The following is a 23,684-nucleotide window of genomic DNA, read 5'->3' as shown; positions in this document are numbered from 1 at the left end:
TATACGCCCCGAAAAAAGATTAAAACATGCTTCATCACGCATGTAAATAAAGAATTGACAATTAAAAGTACACTAAGATCAAAAATATATAAAAAAACTATTGGCTCCAAGAGAGCCTAAATAATGGTATCTTCTTATACATAAGAGTCACTACAATGTACAAAAAGCTAGATCTAACAAAGTATAAAGCACATAACTCTATATTTTGCTCTACACTTCACAAGGCCATCTTCATAATGCCAGGAAGGTCACTGCACCTCTTGAGCCAGACAGAAAACTTGTACAACTCGGGATTCTTACTAATGAGATTCTCCATATTTTGCTCCCTCCAGCACTATAGAGATGACAAGAAGCATGTGTTATTTGCAGCACACTTTCTTTCTTGGTGGCCTACTAGGAAGCTGGCCTTTCTATGTCTAAACTACATCACCATTGCCACAATCAAGTCATCTGATGCTGCAACCCACTATTGGACATTTGCGCATTGAGAGAGTACAATTACAGGCAAAATGAGCATCAAGCTCCTGATTCCTTCTATCAACAGCCTGAAACGCGTATCAAGCTCCAGCCCCATTGCTTAGTTTGAGGGTCATCTTGATGTTCATGGCTGCCAGTTCAGCCGCTAGATATTTGAACACATAAGGCATTGCAACAGTCTCCATTCCTTTACTTGTCCGGCAAGCAAGACAAGTTACCTTTTTGGGTTCTCTAGCAGGTGGCAGACCACTAATTTTCCGCACTTCTTCTTGCATTTTTTGTTTTGGTGGCTGGATTAGTGACGCTGTTAGGATACTTCCACATTCAGAACACACGTCTGCAATGTGATGATCTGAGCTGGTATGGAGTCTATCATGCAGCAAATATGCTGCTCCATGAGCAAGGAGTGAGTCTCGTTCCATTTCTCCAAAGCGGATACCTCCACCACGCTTTCTCCCCTTGATGGGCTGCCGGGTGACCTGGTCTACTGTTCCAGTAGAACGGACCTGTAAAAAGAAAATGACCCAGTTTCAGTATCCAACTATAACCTGAACAGATCACCTCGGAATGAGGATATAGTAAGAATATTTGAGTCTTAATTTATTCAACTGCACCTGTGGTTTTTTGTGTGAGGGGGGTGCGGGGTGTGTGTGTGTGGCGCGGCGCGGCGGGCCGGGGCCGGGGGGGGTAGGGGGGGGTGTAATGGTCTAAAAAAGAGACTTTTATTTTACACCTAGTCAAAGTTATATCCCACTTAAAGTCGAAGAAAAAAGAACAGCAGTAAAAGAGACCCAATATAGCATCAAATCTGTCAACCCCGTAGTGCATAAGATACATTTAATATTATAGTAATGAAAGACTCAAACAGGAAAAGGAAAACCATGTAGAGGAAGCATTTAAGGATCTTGGTATCATTTGTAAATCAATATTGAGCAAAAAACAAGGGGTTCTTTTCCGGTTTTCACTTTCCAACTTCCAAACTTAACAGTTCACATCAGACTTGAGCACAAGAGGTGGTTATGTAAGCAGTTATTCTCCCCTTGATGAAAACATGAATCAACGTAAAAGAGTCAACGGGGGAAGGATGAATAATCAGGATTTTATTCTAATATCAGCATGATACGAACCTGAAATTTATCGGAAACCATGTGCCGTAGCCGCTGATAATAAACAGGCCCAATAAATATTTCACAAGTCAGCTCTGTCCCATATACTCCACTATATAGTACCTCTACACCATGGTAATTGAAGCCAGAAGCTGTTAACATGGAACCAAGTTCATCCACCAGTGAACTGGATTCTGATTCTGCATCCTTCATTGAGTTAGAAAATGGTGTTGCATCGACAAACTTTCCATGTAAAGCACCTCCCTGTTTGGAGATAGCATAGAAAATAGAGTCTTCAGCATGTATGATCATCCATATCAAGCTAAAGGAACAATTTTATTCCATAAACAAGAGATGTCTTCAGCACATGCAATCATGTAGCCAGCTACTTTCACTCTGAAGACTTGACAGAAGAGAAAACAGACGTACCTTAGCAGCAATTGACTCCAATAGCATAGCAATCGTCATCCTTGAAGGGAATGCATGAGGATTAATAATAAGATCTGGCCTCATTCCTGTAACTCCTGAGAATGGCATATCAACATCAGGCCATAATTGAGAGCAAACACCCTTTTGCCCATGTCGGCTGCTAAATTTATCACCAATTACAGGATTCCTGGAGCGCCTAAAACGTATGTTTGCCTGCCCAGAAGAAGTGAGAAACGATTGTCATAAGTTGAACAATTTGAAGCTTTTTTAATGTCATGACACCAGAGTAAAATTTTTAGCTAACAGAGAGAAATGTGTACATCATGAACTAACAAGGTTTTTATTATCACAAATAAATAAATAAAAAGAAAAAAGAAAAAAACTGACAAGTAACAACAGTTGCAAAATTTGATAAGCGCAATAAAACCTTCAACCACAGCATCAAAGGGAACATCCCATACTTTAGACGACAAAAAGTAAATAGTACCACAAACCCCCTGAAGAACATGAAATTTTGAACTTCCCAGGCAGACATGAGTCACCAAGAGAATATCAACTTACCTTGATACAACGAAATAAAAAGAGATATTGACAAGGCAATAAGATGAAGAAGTTATAGCAAACAACAGAAACTTCATAAACTTGTTATCTATGTTAGATCTATGCTAAATACAAATTAAGGAAAAGTAGTGAGTTCATGAATATGGACAGTTGGTGGCTAGAGATTATGGTTTTCTTCTTTTCCCTTGTCAAGGGAGGGTGGACCACTACGACCAGCATAGTTACATCAGAAACCAAGAAACATTTGAAGTTCTCCATTGCTCAAAAGTTCAATCACAGAGACAGTGTCATTGACTAAAAGGTCTGCCCTGTAGGTTCCCGTTTGCCTTCAGTAGAACTTGGTATAAAATGCAAATCTAGTCAAGATTAGGTGATTCTCCTAGTTCTCGTAATTGATATGCTGCTGACATCTCCAGTAAAATATTGCATAAAAAGATTGAAAAAGCGTAAATTTGAGGGGTGGGGGAACAATATTAAGTTACGTACCATTGTTAGTTCAATAATCTCAGAAGCAGGGAAAAACTTGAAGCCAATGGGACACCTCAAAGTCAAAAGTTAGGTTCGCAATTAATCTGGGGGAATTTAAACCCTGAGGTTATCACAGATAGTAGTTGGGAGAACAGCTTAAACCCTGAGGTCATTCTCCTCAGCTAAGTTGTTTGCCAACAACCAACAGGATGTTGTTCGGCCATCCATTTGCTCCCGGTTAACAACTACCAAATCAATTCTCAAGCATAGGGAGTAACAACTTGCATGTTGAATCAACACCACCACCTTACAGCAAAGGGACTATGAAAAATAATTTAAGTACCGTTCCCATGATCCCCTAACTTTTCTTCCCCTCCCCTAACCAGATGCAAGTCTATATAGTACAAAATTTGAAGATACGGAATTTAACCCCAAAGATTAAACCCATTAAGTTAATGATAACCATAATTTCATCATTTCCACCTAAGGAAAGCAAGGGGCGTGAGGGAAAGAGGCGTTGATAAACTAGAAGAGCAGAACCCAATAGGATGCGGGGAAGGGTCTTGAGAAGATGGATAACTAACCATCTGAGGAAGAGTCTGAATCAGACAAGAGGAAGCAATTTCTGAGTGCCCTATAAATGCTAACATTATGGGACTATAGCACTTGCTGGCTGCTGATGATATGTTGCAGAGGTGGCAGAGGATGCTATATATACCTCTTGGGTTCCAGAATAACTCTTGGAACAAAGATAAGACAGCAATTTAAATCGTTGGAGATTCTTTTTTGATAACCGAGAAATCTCCGAGGGCCAGTAAGGCACGACTTGAAACTCAGCTGATAACGGGCCCTTCCCTTTGCCCTTCTCCATTTAAACACCAGGCTTTTTTCTGTGGCAGGGTTCGAACTTGTGATGTTTGACTAACCAATTAGTTGAAGGAGAAATTCATATGGACCAGAAGAAGCAATTCAGATCAACGTAGGATCTAAAGAGGTCCCAGGCCAGGTAAGCTATGATAGCGAACAAAAACATAAGGAAAACATGCAAAAGTTCTTCACTTACCCATCAAAAAAAGCATACAAAAGTTCTTCACTTTTTAAGCATATCAGAAGCATTATAAGACCATGATAGGACTACTTCAGGATCAGGCTCTCGACTTCACTAAATTTGGGTAGCATCCACCTTGGAGGCTCCATCAACTAAATTATTCACTTACAGATTTCATCTCTCCACTCCTTTTTTCAAAAGATTTTAGGTAAATGTTCTACCTGCCAAACCCAAATATATGGGGCTAAGGCATAGTTGTTCTACCTGCCAAAATCTTTATCCCAATATCAAAAAATCCTTGTTTTGCCTCTTCAAAGTTTATTAGATCAACCATTAGACACTGGATTACAGGAAACACAGCAATTTAAAGAACTTTAAAACAATAAGGGGATTACTCATAAACACTAGCTTTATGATATTCCATTTGATGGGACCAGGAAACTTTTGACTGTGAAACGCAGAAACGCATGTTTTAAGAAACTCCACTGGGAACGAAAGATGTATTTAAGCCAACAGCATAAGGGTTTGCTTCGCAACTCTAAGATCATTACGAGATCTAAGCAGATCTTACTTTGCAACCTAGTTTGAAGTTTAAATTGACCTAGTTGAATCCAGTTCATCTTCGTTCCCTGATTGGTAAAAGTTGCTATTATTCAGGATTTCTTTCATTGCCAAACTTATGGATCTGATCATATCTTTAAATTAATTTGCATGCCAAATATTTCATAAACATCAAAGGTGCTAAAATAATGTAACATATGGTTATATGCACATAAAGTAATAAAATATCGTGTATGTATGAATATGATGATGTACATCCATTAGGAGCAAACCAAATCTGGAGTGCATTTTACTCCATCTCAAGTTTAAGGCTCATTCAAATCAAACTTGCTCCCACTAAACAGGATTCCGGAAGAGAGGGACATATCCATAGAAACACTGGGCTTAGAGAAACATATAAATGACAAGCACAACTTTCCTAGAACTGTACGGCCAACAAAGCACCCAAGAAACAGAACTTTTCTTGTCTGAAAAGCAGCTTGGGGAGATATTTTGATTGCTGAAAACTTAATACTAAGGAAATGGATAAATATTAGTTTCTTCCATAAAGAGACTGAAAGGATGTAATTCAACACTTCAACCACTAAAGTAACCTATAAACTATGACAGTTGATGCTGAATCTCTTTGGTTTAAGCTGGACCGTGCCTAGAACTCTGGGATATTACTCCACAAGCTATTAGGTGAACTACAAGGAGAGAAAGGAACTCGAGAGCTTTTGAAGGTAAAGAAAAGTCCATCAGAAAGTTCTAAAGGATTTTTTTTTTTTGCAATAAAGTATAATTCTAAAGGACTTTGTCTAGCACACATGTTTTGCTGCTTGTATAGATGATGGAATGGAGTTCTGCAAAAGGAAGCTCTTCCCTTTACAGTTTGAGTATACCTTTTAATAGGGGCACCTTTCAGTTTGAGTATACCTCTAGTGCAACAGGGGCACCTTTCAGTTTGAGTATACCTCTAGTGTAATAGGGGCACCTTCTAGCAATAAAATAGCCTTACCAAAATGGATAGCTTTAAGCTGCAATCACACGACTATGATAATAAAGCATCAGATGAAAACGTTCAGTGGCCGATGTATATATCGGAACTAGAAAGCAAAAGATAAATGAATTATACCAGCTTATATATATTCTAACAAACCTTTCATTTTATGACGACGGAAAAAGTAGAAAATTAAGAGCACAGAAACAATAGCAAAGCAGATCAGAAACCCGGAAAAGTAACAGCACACATATATCTTCTCAAAGTTGAACATATCATGGAACTACTCACCTTCTGCAGATGCGTTTTATTTTTCACATCGACAGCAACATAATCAACAACAACAGGCTCTGAACCCTTCAACTTCATGTTAGTTGTCTGACTGGTTATTTCGTTGTAAATGGTACAATATGGCTCATGTGGATTAATCCTCTGTAATCAAATTAGCATGTTGGTTTAGACGCAACTTGACCCACAAAAAGAAAATAAAAAATAAAAAGAACAGACATCCTCTTACCTGCCCCACATATGGAAGACCATCAGAATCAATCAGCTGATGAGATGACTTATCCAAATAGCTTCTTCTAAACACCCTCTGAGCACGATCAGATTTGGCGCTTTGCTCAGTCAAGTCAATTGTTTCTGTCTGCAAACCAGCAGATCACACATTGGTCAATAAAAGACGTCAACATAAAAGATCAGAAAACTTGCCACTCCATCAATGCAGTGCCGAAAGGGAAGTCATAGTTCAGTAGATGAATTTGTACGGGGAACCCCCTTAGTGGCAGATGATACCTGGTATATATGCCCATGACACAAACCACGATCTACAGATGATTTATTTAAGACCATGGCATCCTCCATGTCATATCTGCATAACATGAAGATATGCATTTTATGTTTCCACTGATAGAAAAGACAAGGCACAGTACAGAACTCTTACCCTGAATAAGCCAAAACTGCCACAATTGCATTTGTTCCCAATGGATAGTCATCAACACAGTACTTCTCATAAGCTTTTGTGCGTACAATTGGAGTTTGAGGAGTCTGAAAAGATCCATTTTTCCCCAAAAGAAAATCAGAGGAAAGGGAAAAGATAATATCTCAGAGGCTAGAACATTATCAACATAAGTTCTTAAGAGTTACAGCTGTTTCAAGGAAATGACATCCAGTTCAAGGCACATAATTACTTAGATACTACTACAAAGAAGTCTCACCCTCCCAAAAAAAATATTGAATTGCAAATAATAACCAGGACAAACCTGAAGGTGATATAGCTTTTGATCAGCACGACAGTTTAATGCTTGTGAGGAGAAACCCATTGTTTGTTTACCCATCTGTACAGTAGATGAAGCATGAGATCCTTTAACAATCAAAACAAAAATAGATGAAGCATGATATATACTAATGTATCGAGCCTCAGCAGTCTATATAACATCATCCAGAATTCCTTTAAAATTAACTCAATACCTGACACTGATACATATTACGTGGACTCTGATTATGATCAGACCAAGGTGTAAGATTGCCAACAACACTCAAAATATTAGTTGGATGAATTTCTCGATGTGTGGCAGGGAATACATTTTTCCTTCCTCCATCTCCACCATCCGGGCAGCTTATCTCCATATACACCTGCACATAACAAGTACATGACCTTGCAATGATATATTGGAGGTTCTCATTAGCAGTAAAGTTCATTACATTCATGTCTGTTCCAGCAAAAATGTAGAACTTGGGAGAGGAAAAGCCAGAAATATAGTACCCACCTGTTCAAAGGGTCCAATGAGTTCAACATCATTGCCCTCTTCAGCAGGCGCAGAGATATTTCTTACAGGACGAACAAACCTAGAAGGAGATGTGAACAGATATAGACCAGGATATGCTCCACTCATGCTCAACGGGATGTATCCAACCTCCAAATCAACTGGGATCTACTGTCCATTAGGTGCATAATAAGTCACTAAGCAAAGATCTTTTGCAAAAAGAAGTCGATCAGAAACAAACCGATATTGCTGACACTTTCAATCTTCGCAAGTATGTAACAGCTTCTTCAATTTTATCAGATCGCATACTGCCCACAATACGACCATCCAGTAGGACAGACAGCTCTTCAGGGGGGCCACCTTTCACAAGCTTTGGCGCTGATGGTACCATTCCAATTGTAGTCAACACGCGCAATATGGATTCCCGGATTTTGAAGAAGTCTTTAATATTTCCCTTTGAATCATAGTATGACGTGATGCCTAGTGACAGAATGATTGTATTAAGTGGATAGCAAATTTTGCATTGTGTTTTCCAAATAAAATGGAGAAATTAATCAAAGGACATTGGACCTCACAATCATACTTAGTTTGAAGTGGAAGCATTTAGTGCTAAAATTGAATATTTGACTAAAAAAGAGCAAAGAAACAATGTTGTCATACACTATCAGGACTTTACATTCCCTGTTTAATTACTGATGTGAATATGACACAAGGAGTTCGTGGTACGTGCAGCAAATGATGGGCAATTGGAGCAATGCATGTAGTAGCATAGAAGAGGAAGTTGCAGTAACAGAGTAACACTAGGGGACGCAAAATTCCAAAAAAGGTTAGTGATATACAGGTTTAACTTCACCCCTGAAAGCACCAGTGGTGATTGGGAAATGGCAATGCCCCTCCTGTTCTGGGTAAACAATTAGTTTTCTCCTTGCCATATTGATTCAGCAAGTGGTGAACCAATGGGAGCAGGAGCAAGATTTCATTAAAGAAAAAGGTTAAGGAAAAAAAAAGAGTAAAAACAAGACTATATCCCAAAGTTAGGTTGGTGAACACAATCGACAGCACAAGGCAAGGGAACTTACGGCAAGATGCAGTCATATGATTAAGCAACCCACATGGCTCCCCATCAGGTGTGTGAACAGGACAAAGGAAACCCCAAGATCTGAAAAATGGTGGGAAGTGCCACAAAAATATGAATGAAAACTCAATAGTGATTTCCCATGAAAATAAAGCAATTGGGCCGCAAACAAAAAGACAACATACTCAGGTAACAACTTCCGCACACTTGTCGTACGAAGGCCAGCAAATGAGGCACCTCGATGAACTGCTCGGAAATGTGAAAGGAAACGGAGGAAATTTAACCTCTCTGCCTGAACTGTCATACCAGCTCTCTAACCAAAAAAAGAACAGCCAAGTGAAGATGCTCATGAGAACATGATGCCAAAGGTGCACTTTCTATAAAATGATCTAACCAAAGTTTAATATTTGAGAAGCCAAAATTGGCTTCCATTGCCTACCTGTGCTGTCACCTTCAACAAGAATTATCCCATTCATACATATTTTTTTAATAACATGAAAAAACATGAAAAGCACCACTATTGTTTGTCACAAAATACACTTCCTCTAAAATGGGAAGAACTTGCTTAACTAGGAGTACTAGTAGAAGCGAATGAAAAGGAGTTCAAATTTCTCTTATACGTTCTTTTTTTTTGGATTGGTATATTTAATCAGATTACCCCGCACAAAGCTGTTGTAGATCTACTTATTTTATGCAATCACCCACTTTTAACCCCCCCACCCCACCCCACCCCCAAAACAAAAAACGAACAAAGAGAAACCTACTTGATGTTTCACAAGCACACGTAACTCGCAAGTTATCCCTTTCTATTCTATCCACCAATCCGGAAGAAGAGATTTCTATCTGAGACTCCGCTGTCGAATTAACTTAAATAGCGGCCTATCCAAGCGCTTAAACTTAAAATAGCCAGCAGATATATAATCCATATATAGAAGGATAGCCTTGGCATAACCGGTAAAGTTGCTGCCATGTGACTAGGAGGTCACGAATTCGAGCCGTGGAAACAGCCTCTTGCAGAAAGGCAGGGTAAGGTTGCGTACAATAGACCCTTGGGGTCTAGCCCTTCCCCGGACCCCGCGCATAGCGGGAGCTTAGTGTACTGCACTGCCCTTTTTTTTATAATCCATATATAATATGTGTAGAACCGTGTATAATCATTATATAATCTATGTATACTGGCTAGAAAAAGCAAATAATGAATTCGACCGACTATTTGTAAAGATCCCCAACGAAAACCACTAAAAATAGACTATCTTTAAAGCCCGTGTTCTTTTTGCTCACTATGGTACCCAATCTACTTGGTGTAGTTTCTCCAACAAGGCACTCTGAGTATTCCTTTTGCAAGTATTTCAATCCAACACTGCATGTATGTTAGCTTTGTGGCATAACAGAACAGAATCTTCAGATGTAATTCAATCGAATTCTTTCTCCATTTTCTGTTAGTTTTGTTAGGTTTTCCTTCCTGTGATAACTTTTTACCGATTATTAACTGTTCAATTTCTTTTAGTATCCCCATGTGTTCTCTTTTTTCTTTTTTGATTGGTCTACCTTCCTATATGAATCTTATGGTAGTTATCAGATAAAACAGAGAAAAGAAAGCTTAAACTCGTTTTCCTTTCAGAGGACAAAAAGTTTGAGTTCTGCCATATGAAGAATAAGAAAGACAGTTAGGAAGAAGCATCAGTTGCAAATGCAAATTTCTTAATTGTTGGTGCTTCGTATAAAAGCAGCATAAATAAATACCTGCTGCAAGTCAAGACCTGATTGTGTAACCAATCTCCCAGTCTTTAACATGTTCTCAATAGCCAAGCTCATCTGTTTGGGAGCATTTTTTTCAATAGTCTTCTTGACATCTGCCACTGCATTATATATAAAAGCAGATGAAGTCAATCCAAAATTCTACCTGAGTTCTAGGAGGAAGCTGATTTAATTATCTTTTGCGAGGTACATGAGCATTCTCTGACATGGATGTTTAAGGTTATCTTATTTGTAGGTGACTCATAGGCCTGCATATACTGGTGATCACTTAATGATGAAAAAAACGGAAAAGAGACTGAAAAATGGAGAGAAGAAATATAATTTTGGCCCGAATTTGATCTATGGAAATTGAGATAACTGAATGGGAAAAAAAGAGGGAAGCTTGGACTTTCTGGACATTAGTACTTGTGTTGCAACATTAAACTAACCATGATAATGACCCATGTAGGACTGGCAAAAAAGGCATAAATATTCAGACGAAGTCTGGACCGGACCAATTCCAGAACTTTTGCAGGGATGTCCCAAATTATTCATCGGTCCACGCAAGTTGCATGCTAAGATCAGGAACAGATTCACCGGTGAAAACTGATGTGAAACTTTGACATTTTTTTTATAAGATAAATAAATTTCATATATTTCGGGCACAAAAGCACCTGTATACAAGTAGTATACAAAAAAGAAGAGAAGATGTGAAGCTTTTTTAAAAAATAAACTTTGAACATAACTTACAAATTTCTGCAACATTTTTGTGAAAGCACTCATCACAGCCATGTATATATATCTACAAAGTGATACAAACTAAGATGGATAAAATAGGTAGATGGAACATACAGCTACTTAGCTCAAACTTCTTTTTTTCACCATCAGTTTCTTCTTGAAGTAACCTTTGTAATCTAAGCAGCCAGTCTTGTAGCTTTTCCTGTAAATGTGTTAGAGAATGTCAAGACAAAGTTAAGATTGCAAATACAGCAAAAAGAATTTACCATCAACTAATACAACCAACGCAAAACTGCAAAATCCAAGTAGATAACAGTCATGTCAGGGAAAACAAAAGAACATTCTGATTCAGAAATAATGTTATTTAATTGAATATCTCATGTGAGGAAGACATTAAACAAGTTTGATAATATAATTAGAAGATCACTTAATATATTAAGTGCCACTTTTTAAATGCTTCGCGAATCATAACACAAAATCAATTAGACTTCATCTCAAACTTGTCAACCATTACATGTCGGTACCAAAACGAATATATTTCAACATATATTGTCAGATTAACATATTTATAATTAAATAACCTTATTTTTAGTGCATATAGAAGTTAAAAGAACATAAACTAGTTAGACATGTAAAGTCTTTTAGTTTCAGCATCTAGTTTCATAAGTATCCAATGAATGAAAAATTTAATCAGTTTCGGTAACAAGTTTCAGACATGTAACAGTAATTTAATTGCTTAAAGGTTAGTGACTTCAATTATGTAGTAATTTAAAGTTGACTTTGATCTAAAAAATTTAGTTTTACCACACAGCTCCCAAGATGTAATATTTGCCACATCCTCATGTTTTGTAGTGAGTAAAAGAGAAATTACTAATGGAATAGAAGCACCAAGAAAGTGGAAGGATAGAAGAAAGAAAACTAAAAAATCGAAGTACTAGAGTGTGAAAGGATAGAAACTTTCAAGTGGAAACTGAAGGAATCCATGAACCGCGCTAATTCTTTTATCCCCTTCATACCTAAGATACGAGAAGTCTAAACACTAAAATTTAGACCTATGAACAGGAAGCGTGGAGCACTCATATTGCGTGCTATCCCTCTACTTCGACAACATCACCACATGAGGCAGTGTGGAAATATATTCAGAATTCTGTATCTATCTTTTTGATCTTCAAACCAGCCCATGATGCAACGCTGTCCCATAAACAGAGGCATTGACTCATTATGTGCCAAATGGGAATAGAACGTTTGCTAGAGCTCTCCTGCTAGTTCACAATGTAATAGAAGAAATCTACATTCCCTTAAAGTGTTCTTTTAATCGTTAAAGAGAACTAAGGAAGTGATGTGTAACTGCACACAATGTTATAGAACTAAACAAAACGTAATACAGTCACAAGAGCAGCCACTTGTCCTTCAAAACATCACACATTTCTTTTAAGTGCCTTGTGCAAGCAAAAGAAAATATATATCCATAACATACTGCAACCACAAGCTGTCGCAGACAACTTTAGCACTTGTAGTATGCTTAACTCTCAACTTAAAAGACCTACTTAGTATTGGACTTAAATGGGCATGAACATAACACAATTGATGGAGATGATTCATCCAGCAAACATCAACTAGTTTGGGTTTGACGTATAGTTGATTGCTACTTAATTCATCCTGGATATAAGATTTTTTAGCACAAGGGAGAATGACAAGACATATTGCTATGCGGCACTCACTATTTAAGCATTACATTCAATATCACAAGACAATTATTCCTTAAAAGAAATAATTTCAAAGTTTGGACCTTGAGATAAATAGTAATTAAGTGACCCGGCAGCAAAACTTCTTGATTTTGCAGAGAGTCTGGATTGTCTAGGACAGAAGTCTGGTCTATAAGAGAAAAAAGCTTCTGCAACATAAAGCTAAATAAAGCAGGAGTATCAGTATATCAATAGCCAAAACATACAACTGTAGGTGGAAGAGTAACCATAAAATCACAAGACAACTTCCAAAGAAGAAAAATACTAACATAAGTAGATTGAATTTATCATGATTGTTATCCAGATGGACAAATATGTAGTCTCTTAGCACAGCATCAGCAACCTGCCAAGAGAAACAGAGAGGAGTATGTGACGTACGGGTATCAAATCCAGACAAAAAATGCTTGTTCTGACTATTAGAAATAAATCATGTCACGTACAACCAAGATAATACTTACAGTATTGTAACTATAACTTTGCATTCCTGTCATAACGGGTTGGAAATGCTCCCCTGAAAAGTAGAAGATGGATCATGTGCAGTCAACAGTCGTGATAAGGTGACAGTTAACCTTGATAGGAAACAGAACAAGTACCAATATGTTGGAGGCACTGTGCTCGGGTGAAAAGAGATAAAGCTTGAACTTCATCCAGAATAATTTTTGCTCTTTCACCGACAAGCTGGGTGCCAACAGATCCCTTTACTCGGTCATATTCCTCATTGTAGCAACATGTTAAATTGACGTATATTTCATGATCAGTAGTGTCAACAAGGGCCTGGGGACACATAAATACGGTAAGAAGTCTAGCAGAATAGACAAGATTAGCGGGATAAAGCCTAGTGGTTTCCCTAGCAACGCCTCCCCCCCCCCCCCCCCCACAAAAAAAAAAAAGAATCCTTTTATCTTCCCAGTAATCAATAAGTTTGGTACCCCAATTATGCACCAATTTGTATAATATTTACAGAACGAAGGTCCAACAAATATACAAATGAGACAAAGAGAACTTCAGTAAAGCCTGAATGTAACTTGTTAAATATGAAAAAAGAAATATATTAGGGGTCTAACTGTACATAATGTTTTTCTTTTTGTTACCTTGTGTAAATACTCTCTTATATATATACACAGAGATGTGTAGAGTGGCTGTACGCTTTTTCACCCATCTCTTTTCTCTCTTATTTCACATGGTACCAGAGATACGGTTGGGGAAACCAAGTCACGTCACTTCCCTCTCTATCGCTTGTGACAGAATCTGTCCTCTTTGTCTCCATCCGGACGGTTAACAGATTTTTGTTTTCTCGCTACGGGTGGACTGATTTTTTTCGTTGTATTTCTGTCACCCGTTTGGTTCGTTGATTCCCTTTCACTCGTTCTAACTGGATCGTTTTTCCCTATTGGTCTTTTGTGACTGGTTCTTCGCACTGTTCTTCGTTAGTTGGTTCTCCAACAGAGTGGCCTCCTTTCTGCTGGTAACACTGGAAAATTGATCTTTTGTTGGCCATTGTTTGATTGGCGTAATCTGGCTACAGTGATTAATTCTTGGGTTTTGAATACTCTTCCATACCGCTTTCACTGATTTTTTGTTGGTTATTGCATTCGTCTTCAAGACCTCGTTGAAAGCATCTCAATCTAAAATGTCAGAAAAACAAAGTTTAGTTCCTGGTGCATACGGTGGTTCCCCAATTTTTGGAACTCCAGTGATTTCTACTGTCAAACTTAATGGAAAGAATTTTGCTGATTGGAGCGACCCCGCTAAATTGTGGTTTATGTGTCAAGGGCATTTGCAGCACCTTCCAAAAGATGTGTCAGAAATTGAGGAGTCTAAGAAGGCATACTGGACCCAAATTGATGCCTATCTTTGTTCCCTTCTATGGCAGGCAATTGATCCCTCCCTGATGGCAGTTTTCCGTCCATACAAGACATGTAAAGGAGTATGGTCTCGCATCCATGAGATGTATATCCGTGATGTTACGAGGGTTTATGATGTCCTCTCTAGCCTCTTTCAGCTTAAATTGATATGCAAACACACTTGGCGCGCTTGCAGACGTTGTTTACTGAATTTGATGAGATTACGCCTTATACCACTGATTTGAAAGCACAACAAGATCAACGTGACAAAATGAAAATGGTTATATGCTTACAAAGTCTAGGGGTAATTATGAATCTGTCCGAGTCAAATCCTTAGTGGAGAATCAATACCTTCATTGAGGGATGTATTTGCTCATTTGATTCGAGTGACTAGTAATTTGGTGGCTCTATCAGGCATGATGGGGGAGGAGAAAACTGCCTTTGTGACTGATTCTAATTTATTGGGTACAACATATGGTTGGAAGGATAATCGAGGATTTAAAAGTGGTAAAGGCAAAGAAGGTCGTGTGAATCCTTTAACTTGCAATCATTGCGGAAGTCGTGGTCACACCCAATATAAGTGTTATTCTTTACATGGGTTTCCTCCTAAAATTGTTAATGTTGCTCAGACACAATTTTCTACCGATTAGATGGTAATGCAACTTCATCCAATGTTCCCTCCACTGGACAGTCTTCTATAGTTATTTCAGCTGAGGAATATGCTCATCTGCTACAAAATTAGGCAGAACAGCAGGCGTCTCAACCTATTGCTCACCTAGCACAGTCGGATAAGTAAGTGGCTTGTCTTACTAGATCTTCCTCTCTTGGACCTTGGGACCTTGATTCAGGCGCATCTGACAATATGTCGGGTAACTAGAAATTATTATCTATCTTCATACTCCTTATTCTTCACCTTCAGTTACTTTAGCTAATGGTTCTACTACCTCTGTGAGTGGTCTTTGGATGCTCAACCCACTGCTTCCATACCCTTTATATCTTCCCAAATTTCCTTATAGTTTAATATCCATTAGCAAACTAACCAAGGAATTTAACTGTTTTGTGACTTTTACTTCTGATTCTGTGTTTTTTCTTGGATTTGAAGACTGGAGGAACGATTGGAAAGGGGCATAGTCTCAAGGCCTTTACCGTCTAGCTATTCCAACACCTTTTGAAGCACCTACTGCCTGCACCGTCATTGCATTCCCGCAACAAATTCATTATCGTCTTGGTAATCCTTCCTTGGCTAGTTTGAAGCAGATGGTTCCGAGTTTGTCAAATGTTAGTCACCTAGAGTGTCAGTCTTGTCAGCTCGGTAAACACACTAGGGTTCAGTTTCCAAGTAGAGTCAACAAACGAGCTAGTGGTCCTTTTGTTTTAGCTCTATCAGACATTTGGGACCCAGCCCCCGTTGTTTAGTCAAGGTTATCCTTACTTTGTAACATTCATTGAGGATTATTCCAGAATGACATGGGTTTATTTATTGAAGAATCGTTCTGATTTTATATTTTACTTTTGTCCCATTTGCCAATGAAATTCAAACACAATTTGGTGTCCCTATTTGCAGGGACAACGCTTGAATATATTTCTCAACACCTTTTAAGTTTTTTATGTCTTCCTGGGGCATGTTACACCAATCTTCTCGTGCATATACTCCTCAACAAAATGGGGTTGCGGAACGGAAGAATCAACACCTTGTTGAGACTACACGAACTTTACTCATACATATCATTGTGCCAACTCGTTTCTAGGGTGATGCACTTCTCACTTCATGTTACCCGGATAATAGAATGTCTTCTAGTATTCTTCATGGTCAAATTTTCAATTTTTTTCCTCTATTGCAATTTACTCACTACCTCCATACATCTTTGGATGTCTTTGTTTTGTTCATCAGTTACTTCCACGTTCGTCCAATTTATCTCCTCGCCCGATGTTACTCTCGAGCACAAAATAAATACGGTGTTATTCACCAAAACAACATCAATATTTTACACATGCAGGTGTATCCTTTTTTGAATATACTCCATTTTTTTCCAAGTCTTCAGACCATTGTGAGTTTATATCTGACCCATTTCCAGTCCCTTCCCCGTTTTTTAGTGCTCCTTCGACTATCTCTTCCAAGGAATGATCTACCACTCCACCAAATAATCCATGGGAATTGATTACTTATCAGTGCAGGCACAAAAGAACTCAGGTGGAGGTTGGCCCAACAGAGGCGTTACAGGTACCTTCTAATAAACAATATCTTGACTCTTCCCCTGCTCTAACATCACCTTCATCTTGGATCCACCATCATTGTCTTTTACAGAACTAGATTTGCCTATTGCACATAGAAAATGTACCCGTTCTATTGCCAACCCTCAATATAGTCATGCCTCTAGCCCTATCTATAAATTTCTTAATTATAAACGTTTATCTGCACCATATATTGAATTTCTTTCTTCTTTGGACTTTGTTTTTGTTCCTAGATCTCTTATAGATGCATTGTCACATCTTGGCTAGCATGCAACAATGGAGGATGAGATGTCTGCATTGAATGCTAATGAAACTTGGGAGCTTGTTTCCTTACCACCAGGTAAGACTATAGCAGGGTATAACGGTAAAAATGTCCCCCAATGGTCAAATTGATTGTTTGAAGGCTCGTCTTGTCGCTAAGGGTTACACACAGGTTCTAGGTTTGGACTATGGGGATACTTTCTCTCACGTAGCTAAGATTGCGTGTGTTCGTCTATTGTTATCCTTGGTTGTTGTTCATCACTGGCCATTTCATCAATTAGATAAGCAACTGGGTTTGTTGCTCACGGGGAGTTGTTTGGCAAGGTGTGTAAACTCCAAAAATTCTTATATGGTTTGTGAAGCAATTCCCTCGAGCATGGTTCAGACACTTTAGCTCGATTGTCCTTGATTTTGGTCCGGTAAGAAGTCAATTTGATCATTCAGTATTTTATCGACACTGTGAAGGAAAACGGATTCTCCTGGTTGTATATGTTGATGATATTGTTATTACTGGAGATGATGTGGTTGGCATTAATCAACTAACGAGCTATTTGTACTCATAGTTTCAAACCAAAGACTTTGGGGCCTTGAAGTACTTTCTTGGAATTGAAGTTGCTCAATCTAAATGAGGAATTTACATATCATCGAGAAAGTAGGTACTAGATATCTTAGAGGAAACTGAATTGCTCGAGTCTAAGGCAGTAGATACACCAATGGATTCCAACATAAAGTAGACACCAGGAGACGAGAAGCCCCTCCAAGATGTTGGAAGATATCGACAATTGGTTGGTAAGCTGAATTATCTTTCAGTTACCAAACTAGATATATATCTTTCCCTGTGAGTGTTGTGAATCAATTTCTAGATTTACCAACTGAGACTCATCGGAATGCTATGATTCAGATTCTAAAATATCTTAAGGGAGCTCCTGGCGGGGATTACTACATCAAGATAGAGTCCATACAGAAAAAGTTGGATATACTGATGTTGATTGGGCTAGTTCGACATCAGATAGAAGATCCACTGCATGTTATTGTGTGTTATTAGGAGGAAATGTGATTTCCTGCAAAAGTAAGAAACAATATGTTGTTGTTGGGAATGATAATCTAAGGAAGAGGGGGTATACCAATTGTTTCAAGATGTTATTTGTGTGGGAATGATGCTGAGACAATCAGCCATCTGTTTCTTCATTGTAGAGTTACCAGCTAGTTATGGGATTTGTTGATTAATCTCAGAGGTGCTAGATGGGTAATGCCGGGGAGAACCTCTGATCTTTTATTATGCTGGAACACGGAGATAGACTTTACCACAAACAAAAACAGATGAAAAATTGTCCGAGCAAACAATTTGGAAAGAAAGGAACGTGAGATGCTTTAAAGATACAACCAACTTTCTACAAAAGATTAAGATGAAGTGTATTCTTCTTTTTTGTTTTTGGTGTAAATCAGAATATGTAGAGGATCCTGATTCAATCCTAGATGTTTTGAGTTCCTTGTAAGAAGAACAAGGACTATATTTTTGCTTTTTAATATTGTAATTGCCTATTTTGGCTTCCAACACAAAGTTTGTGCTGATGATTTTTACCTTCTCAAAAAAAATGTTGTTGCTAGGTCAAGTGCTGAAGTTTGGGTCATTTTGAAGAAAAAAAAAGTTTGGGTCTTTGTTTTTCTTCTTCTTCTTCTTCTCGTCCAGTGTCTGCGCTAGGGCAGGCGTTGTTTTTTTTCCCCTTTTATTCTTCTTATTTATTAATTTTAATATGTATTTTGGTTTATAAAATTAATTACTATATATATATTATGTTATATTTTCAGTTTATTTGATTAATTTTATATGTATTTTCAGTTTATAAAATTAATTATTACTCCCTCCGTTCCAATTTATGTGAACATGTTTGACTGGGCACGGACTTTAAGAAAAAATGAAGACTTTTGAAATTTGTGGTCCTAAACAAGTCAAAAAGGGGGCCAGAGTATTTGTGTGGTTATAAAAGCTTCTCACTAAGGGTAGAATTGTAAGTTTAAGCTAAATTGTTTCCAAATTTAGAAAGGGGTCATTCTTTTTGGAACGGACCAAAAAGGAAATAGGTTCACATAAACTGGAACAGAGGGAGTATTATATATATATATATATGTGTGTGTGTGTGTGTATGTTATATTTTCAGTTTATTTGATTTTTGATGTGTATTTCAATTTATAAAATTAATTATTATATATATGTTATATTTTCAGTTTATTTGATTAATTTTATATGTATTTTCAGTTTATTTGATTATGTATTTTCTTAAGGTTCACATTATGTTTTTTAAAAATTGCGCTTCACTTCAATGAAGTGTGCGCTTCGCTTTTGAAGCGAGGCGAGCCCCTGTCGCTTTTTTGCGCTTCTCGCTCTCAAAAAACACTGCACTGTCACTTTGTTCAAGAGAAGTTGCAGAATCGGGATATTGTGACTGCAATTGTTAGCCCAAACGATCAACCGGCAAACATTTTCACCGAGGCTCTTCGAAGTCCTCGAATGGATTATATTTGTAACAAGCTGGGTATACAAATATATATACTCCAACTTGAAGGGGAGTGGTAAATATGAAAAAGAAATATATTTGGGGTCTAACTGTACAAAATATTTTTTTTGTTACCTTGTGTAGATACTCTCTTATATATATACACGGAGATGAGTAGAGTGGCTACACGCTTTTTCCCCAATCTCTTTTCTCTCTTGTTTCACACAACTAAAGCAGCACAAAGAAATACACCATGGTAGATTTATTTCAAAGTGCTAATACTATTTTTTCTTAATTTACTTTTCTGGATGTCAAATTTTTCAGGTTTTTACTAATATCATCATATAGCTTGGTGCTCCAAAATGGTGTTTTACATCAAAACAGGTATACAAGTCCGATAGGATGGTATCCAACCAAGACCAAACCTATTAAGACATACACAATAATCTACTATGAAGTGCGATCCAAGCCCAGAGTTCAAAAGAAAAACTTTTGTCAAATCAATGCAGCAACATCAACTATTCACTACTACATTTGAATAGTTCTTAAGCGAGCCCCCTAAAGCTACCCAAACAATAATGTAATTGATTTTGTAAGTATCCTTTGCCAGCATTACAGCTTCTGATAGAATGATATAGCTGGTTAATTTTGAAATTTTAAATCTATACTGCATTTTAACCAGGTATATTATATAAACATTCTAGAGTCTCAAAGAGGAATCTAACGAGACTAGAGAATACCAGTTTACCTTTAATATGATACCAACAGGAAGCAAGTATTCCCTTCCTTGTATCCTGCAAGGAGATAGCAAGAAGAATGCTTTTGAAATTATACAAGACGACAGTTCAATCAACTAAGCTATAGTTCCTCACCAGAATCCAAGTCTTGCACTTCCATTATTTAGATAATACAATTTAACTGAGACTGCAGACTGATCTTCTCTAACGCATCTGAAATCCAAATAGATGGATCAGTATTGTGTCAAATACATGTGAGCCCAACAAATAAAGAAGAACCAAAACAGTATCATATAAATGACGCAAAAACATTTTGACAATTATTATATCCTAATTTATTCTCTGAGTAAATAAGCCAAAGACGCTTATTAAAATGTCCAACTCCTGTAAAGCAGAAAGAACCAAAGTTATACAAAACTCTCTCTCCAGTGAGCCATAAAAGACCAATATGGTCAATCAGGCCATCTCAAATCAGCTTTGTCGTTTTCACTGATTTAAAAGATTGGTTATTGGTCAAAACTAAACAACTACTAGAGGAACTTTTCCTTGGCTCCACAATAAATGTATAACAATAGCTTAGTACTTGCCCTTTGCAAGTATTAATTCTGCAGTCTCAGACCAAAAGAATTACTGTAGATGGATTTATTATGTAGTTATCATTGGAACTCTATCAGAAGGACAAAGATTAACCATACAACCAACCCTATCAGAGAATAGGATCAAACAAACCTCTTCCTTCCCGCATCCTTCCCTTCATCCTTCCCAATTATTTTGATTGATGATTTTAAATAACTAAAAGAAAGGGTTATCTGTTCTCAGATGTCTTACTGGTGTTAGGCATAACACAACGGTCACTTTCTTTTTATACCATTTATGAGCACAAGAATCTCCACTAAATACTTCTAGTACATGACGTTTTAGAGAATATTTTTTTTGTTTTTTGCAGAGGCATATTTATTTCGGCAGACATGTAAGCAATGTCTTTAGGAACTGTCACAAGCAAGATAACATCTTATAAACAAGCATCAATGCTATAACCGAACACAATTGCTACATAAACAACTCATCAGTAAGAGTGTTGAGAAGGAACCTTATAACGACAGCTTTATCGGAATACCCTTCACGCCTATCACGAAATGAATTCCGTACCATACTCATTGGCTGGAGGTTAAAATGTTAAATGAAACCAATGAATCACATGAAAGAAAAAGAAAATTCCAGCAGAATAAAGCGCATAATGTAGAGAAACCTGTGTAAATGTCGTGCAAGTGTCAAAAAAAAAAGTTAGATAGGAAGACTCACATAGTTTCGTTTTGGCAAAATTAGAAGGCGAATGACTCTCTCAAGCCCTTTAAGAATGAAATATCTGTGAATACACCCAAAAATTTATATGTCTATGTTACAAAACATGATAGATTATTCAAAATTCTTCAATTCCCAATGGAAAAGGCACTTCTAAATCTGCAGAGAAAAGGAGCTGGATAGAGTGAGGATAAAATTTGAGCTCTCACCCGCCCATTTCTGATGGCTCTTCCTTGTGAGCAGTTAACTTTTTGGAGTCATCAGCAGCTCTCAGATGACATAGCTTTGACTAAAGGAGGAAAGATGAACAAACTAAAGGTCATGCGGGTGTTAACAATAGTATGTCATTAAAGAGGAAAAAAGGAGGCAACACATTTCCTTTTGATGGTTCTACAATTGAGCGCTTAATTTAAACCTCTGCAACAGACAGATGCTGGCGCAAAAACGCATGTATACACTGGGATAAATGATCAAAACCACTTTTAAGGTGTCCACAGCCAGATTCTTTTCTATAACTATCCCATAATGTCTTGTTTTTCTCAACTTGCAACATTTGCAGCTGAAATTAAATGAATACTTAAGTCATCAAACTAGGGATTATAGATTTAAAAAAACTGACCTTCAACATGATAGGGAACTGCCCAAAATTAAATTTCTCTCTGATTACTGCTCCATCTCCATACTGGAAGCAAATATCCACCAAAAACTTTCCCGTATATGAAAGTTTAGCTTGTCGACACTGTTTCACGAACACAATAGACCGTAGATTAGCTGCAGTCACGGTCACGGATATCCACTAACAAAACTACACATCAACATAAAATCTTACCTCAAAAGGATACAAAGCATCATGCATGGTCTTGGAAGTTCGTTCCTTTTGAGGTGGGAATATTTCAGGTTTTCCAAACCAGAGTAGTCTTAGGTTAAAAAAAACTATTAAATAAACGATTGAACTTAAGATTGACTACAAGAAAAAAGAAACTAGCAAAAGAAGCAAAAACAACATTCACCTCCTTGTTTTACAAATTAAAAACACAATTAAGCCAAGCTCAAATATTTGAATCTTTAACCCATATCGGAAGCACTGTGAAACTGTTTTCAATACATGTTGACTAGTAAATGACTGCAAAGCATGAACCGTTCCTCATATTTTATCATGAAAAGTCATATTCACTACCAATTGCACTAAATTTATTTTCCTACTATAAATTGATAGTAGTACTATATAATGCACTTACCTCTTCTCCAATTCTGAAATAAATCTTAAAATTAAAAGGTCTTTTGTTTTTCAAATAAACTGAGGACAGAATATTATAATCCTAACTTCACCGTGATTCAATGCACAACCCCTAGGTCTTCAATTTAACCAGTAGAAAAGGAAAATAAGATAGTTAAAAAAAATCCAATCTTTAACACAAGGAATATATTTTCAAGCTGTTCACTATCCTGTTTGACTAAATAAGTAAGACTCGGTCTCTTTTTAGCTCTATTATAGCTAAAAACCCAATCAGAAGAATTCGCAACAAAAGAAAGGAATTTTGAAAAGAAAAAAAGGATATTTCTTAGCTTGAGCTTGGAAAAGGAATCAAGGACTTCAACGGGCTTGATACTGAGCAGCATGGTTTCAAGACCATTATCGACCATATGATCAAAGGACTCAATATGGTGGCTGAAGAGCTCTTTCAGTGCTGAGTAATCTTTCTCTTGCAACAAATGCGGCCGTGACATCGCCTTGTTCTTTCCTTCGTTTTGGTCCTCCATCTTCCTGCTGTCTTTCTTGGACGGTATGACTGACAGCTAGGGTTTAGGGTTTAAGAAACTGAAGAAGAAAGAACGTGCGACGGCGTTTGGGAAGAAAACCTTACTTAAGAGGTGTCCCTTTTTTCTTCTTTTTTTTTCTAAAGAGGTAGTAGTAGTTAGCCGTAATTGTGATAACTTGGAAGCATTGTGCAATGAAATAAACGTTTGTTGTGGAAAATTATGGTTATATTATGGTTATATTTTATAATTTATATATTTGGTTAAAAATCATTTTTTCCTCTCAATTTTGTCTCAGATATCAAATTCTCCGAGCAACTTTAGACAGTATACATTTTCTCCTCTTATTTTCGATAATAATACAT

At 37.4% G+C, this 23,684-nt stretch overlaps 1 protein-coding gene across 1 annotated transcript; it reads right to left on the bottom strand.

Moving 5' to 3' along the window:
• LOC109225330 (DNA-directed RNA polymerase I subunit 2) lies at positions 16–23,501 on the bottom strand. The gene is made up of 27 exons (XM_019389953.1): positions 23,121–23,501; positions 22,391–22,473; positions 22,181–22,300; positions 21,771–21,850; positions 21,562–21,625; positions 21,350–21,420; positions 20,395–20,472; positions 20,271–20,316; positions 13,284–13,464; positions 13,149–13,201; positions 12,960–13,033; positions 12,735–12,852; positions 11,060–11,147; positions 10,214–10,329; positions 8,656–8,783; positions 8,475–8,554; positions 7,637–7,875; positions 7,399–7,563; positions 7,100–7,264; positions 6,892–6,966; positions 6,573–6,676; positions 6,425–6,500; positions 6,147–6,275; positions 5,921–6,061; positions 2,013–2,225; positions 1,605–1,847; positions 16–983 (listed from the first exon to the last, which is right to left on the bottom strand). The coding sequence occupies exons 1-27, from the start codon at positions 23,320–23,322 to the stop codon at positions 558–560; spliced, it is 3,558 nt and encodes a 1,185-aa protein (XP_019245498.1). The 5' UTR covers positions 23,323–23,501; the 3' UTR covers positions 16–557.

The sequence above is a fragment of the Nicotiana attenuata genome, chromosome 5 (genome assembly GCF_001879085.1).
Source record: "Nicotiana attenuata strain UT chromosome 5, NIATTr2, whole genome shotgun sequence".
Taxonomy (NCBI): domain Eukaryota; kingdom Viridiplantae; phylum Streptophyta; class Magnoliopsida; order Solanales; family Solanaceae; genus Nicotiana; species Nicotiana attenuata.
Note: the sequence above shows the minus strand (reverse complement) of the source record. Positions and strands in the feature narration are given on the sequence as shown.

Excerpts from the sequence above, each read along its gene's own strand:
- LOC109225330 (XM_019389953.1), bottom strand. The coding sequence starts at position 23,322 with ATGGAGGACCAAAACGAAGGAAAGAACAAGGCGATGTCACGGCCGCAT. Across the intron at positions 21,421-21,561 it reads TTTTGCCAAAACGAAACTAT|CCAATGAGTATGGTACGGAA; the intron begins GTGAGTCTTCCT and ends TTTAACCTCCAG. Across the intron at positions 7,265-7,398 it reads TCATTGGACCCTTTGAACAG|GTGTATATGGAGATAAGCTG; the intron begins GTGGGTACTATA and ends TGTTATGTGCAG.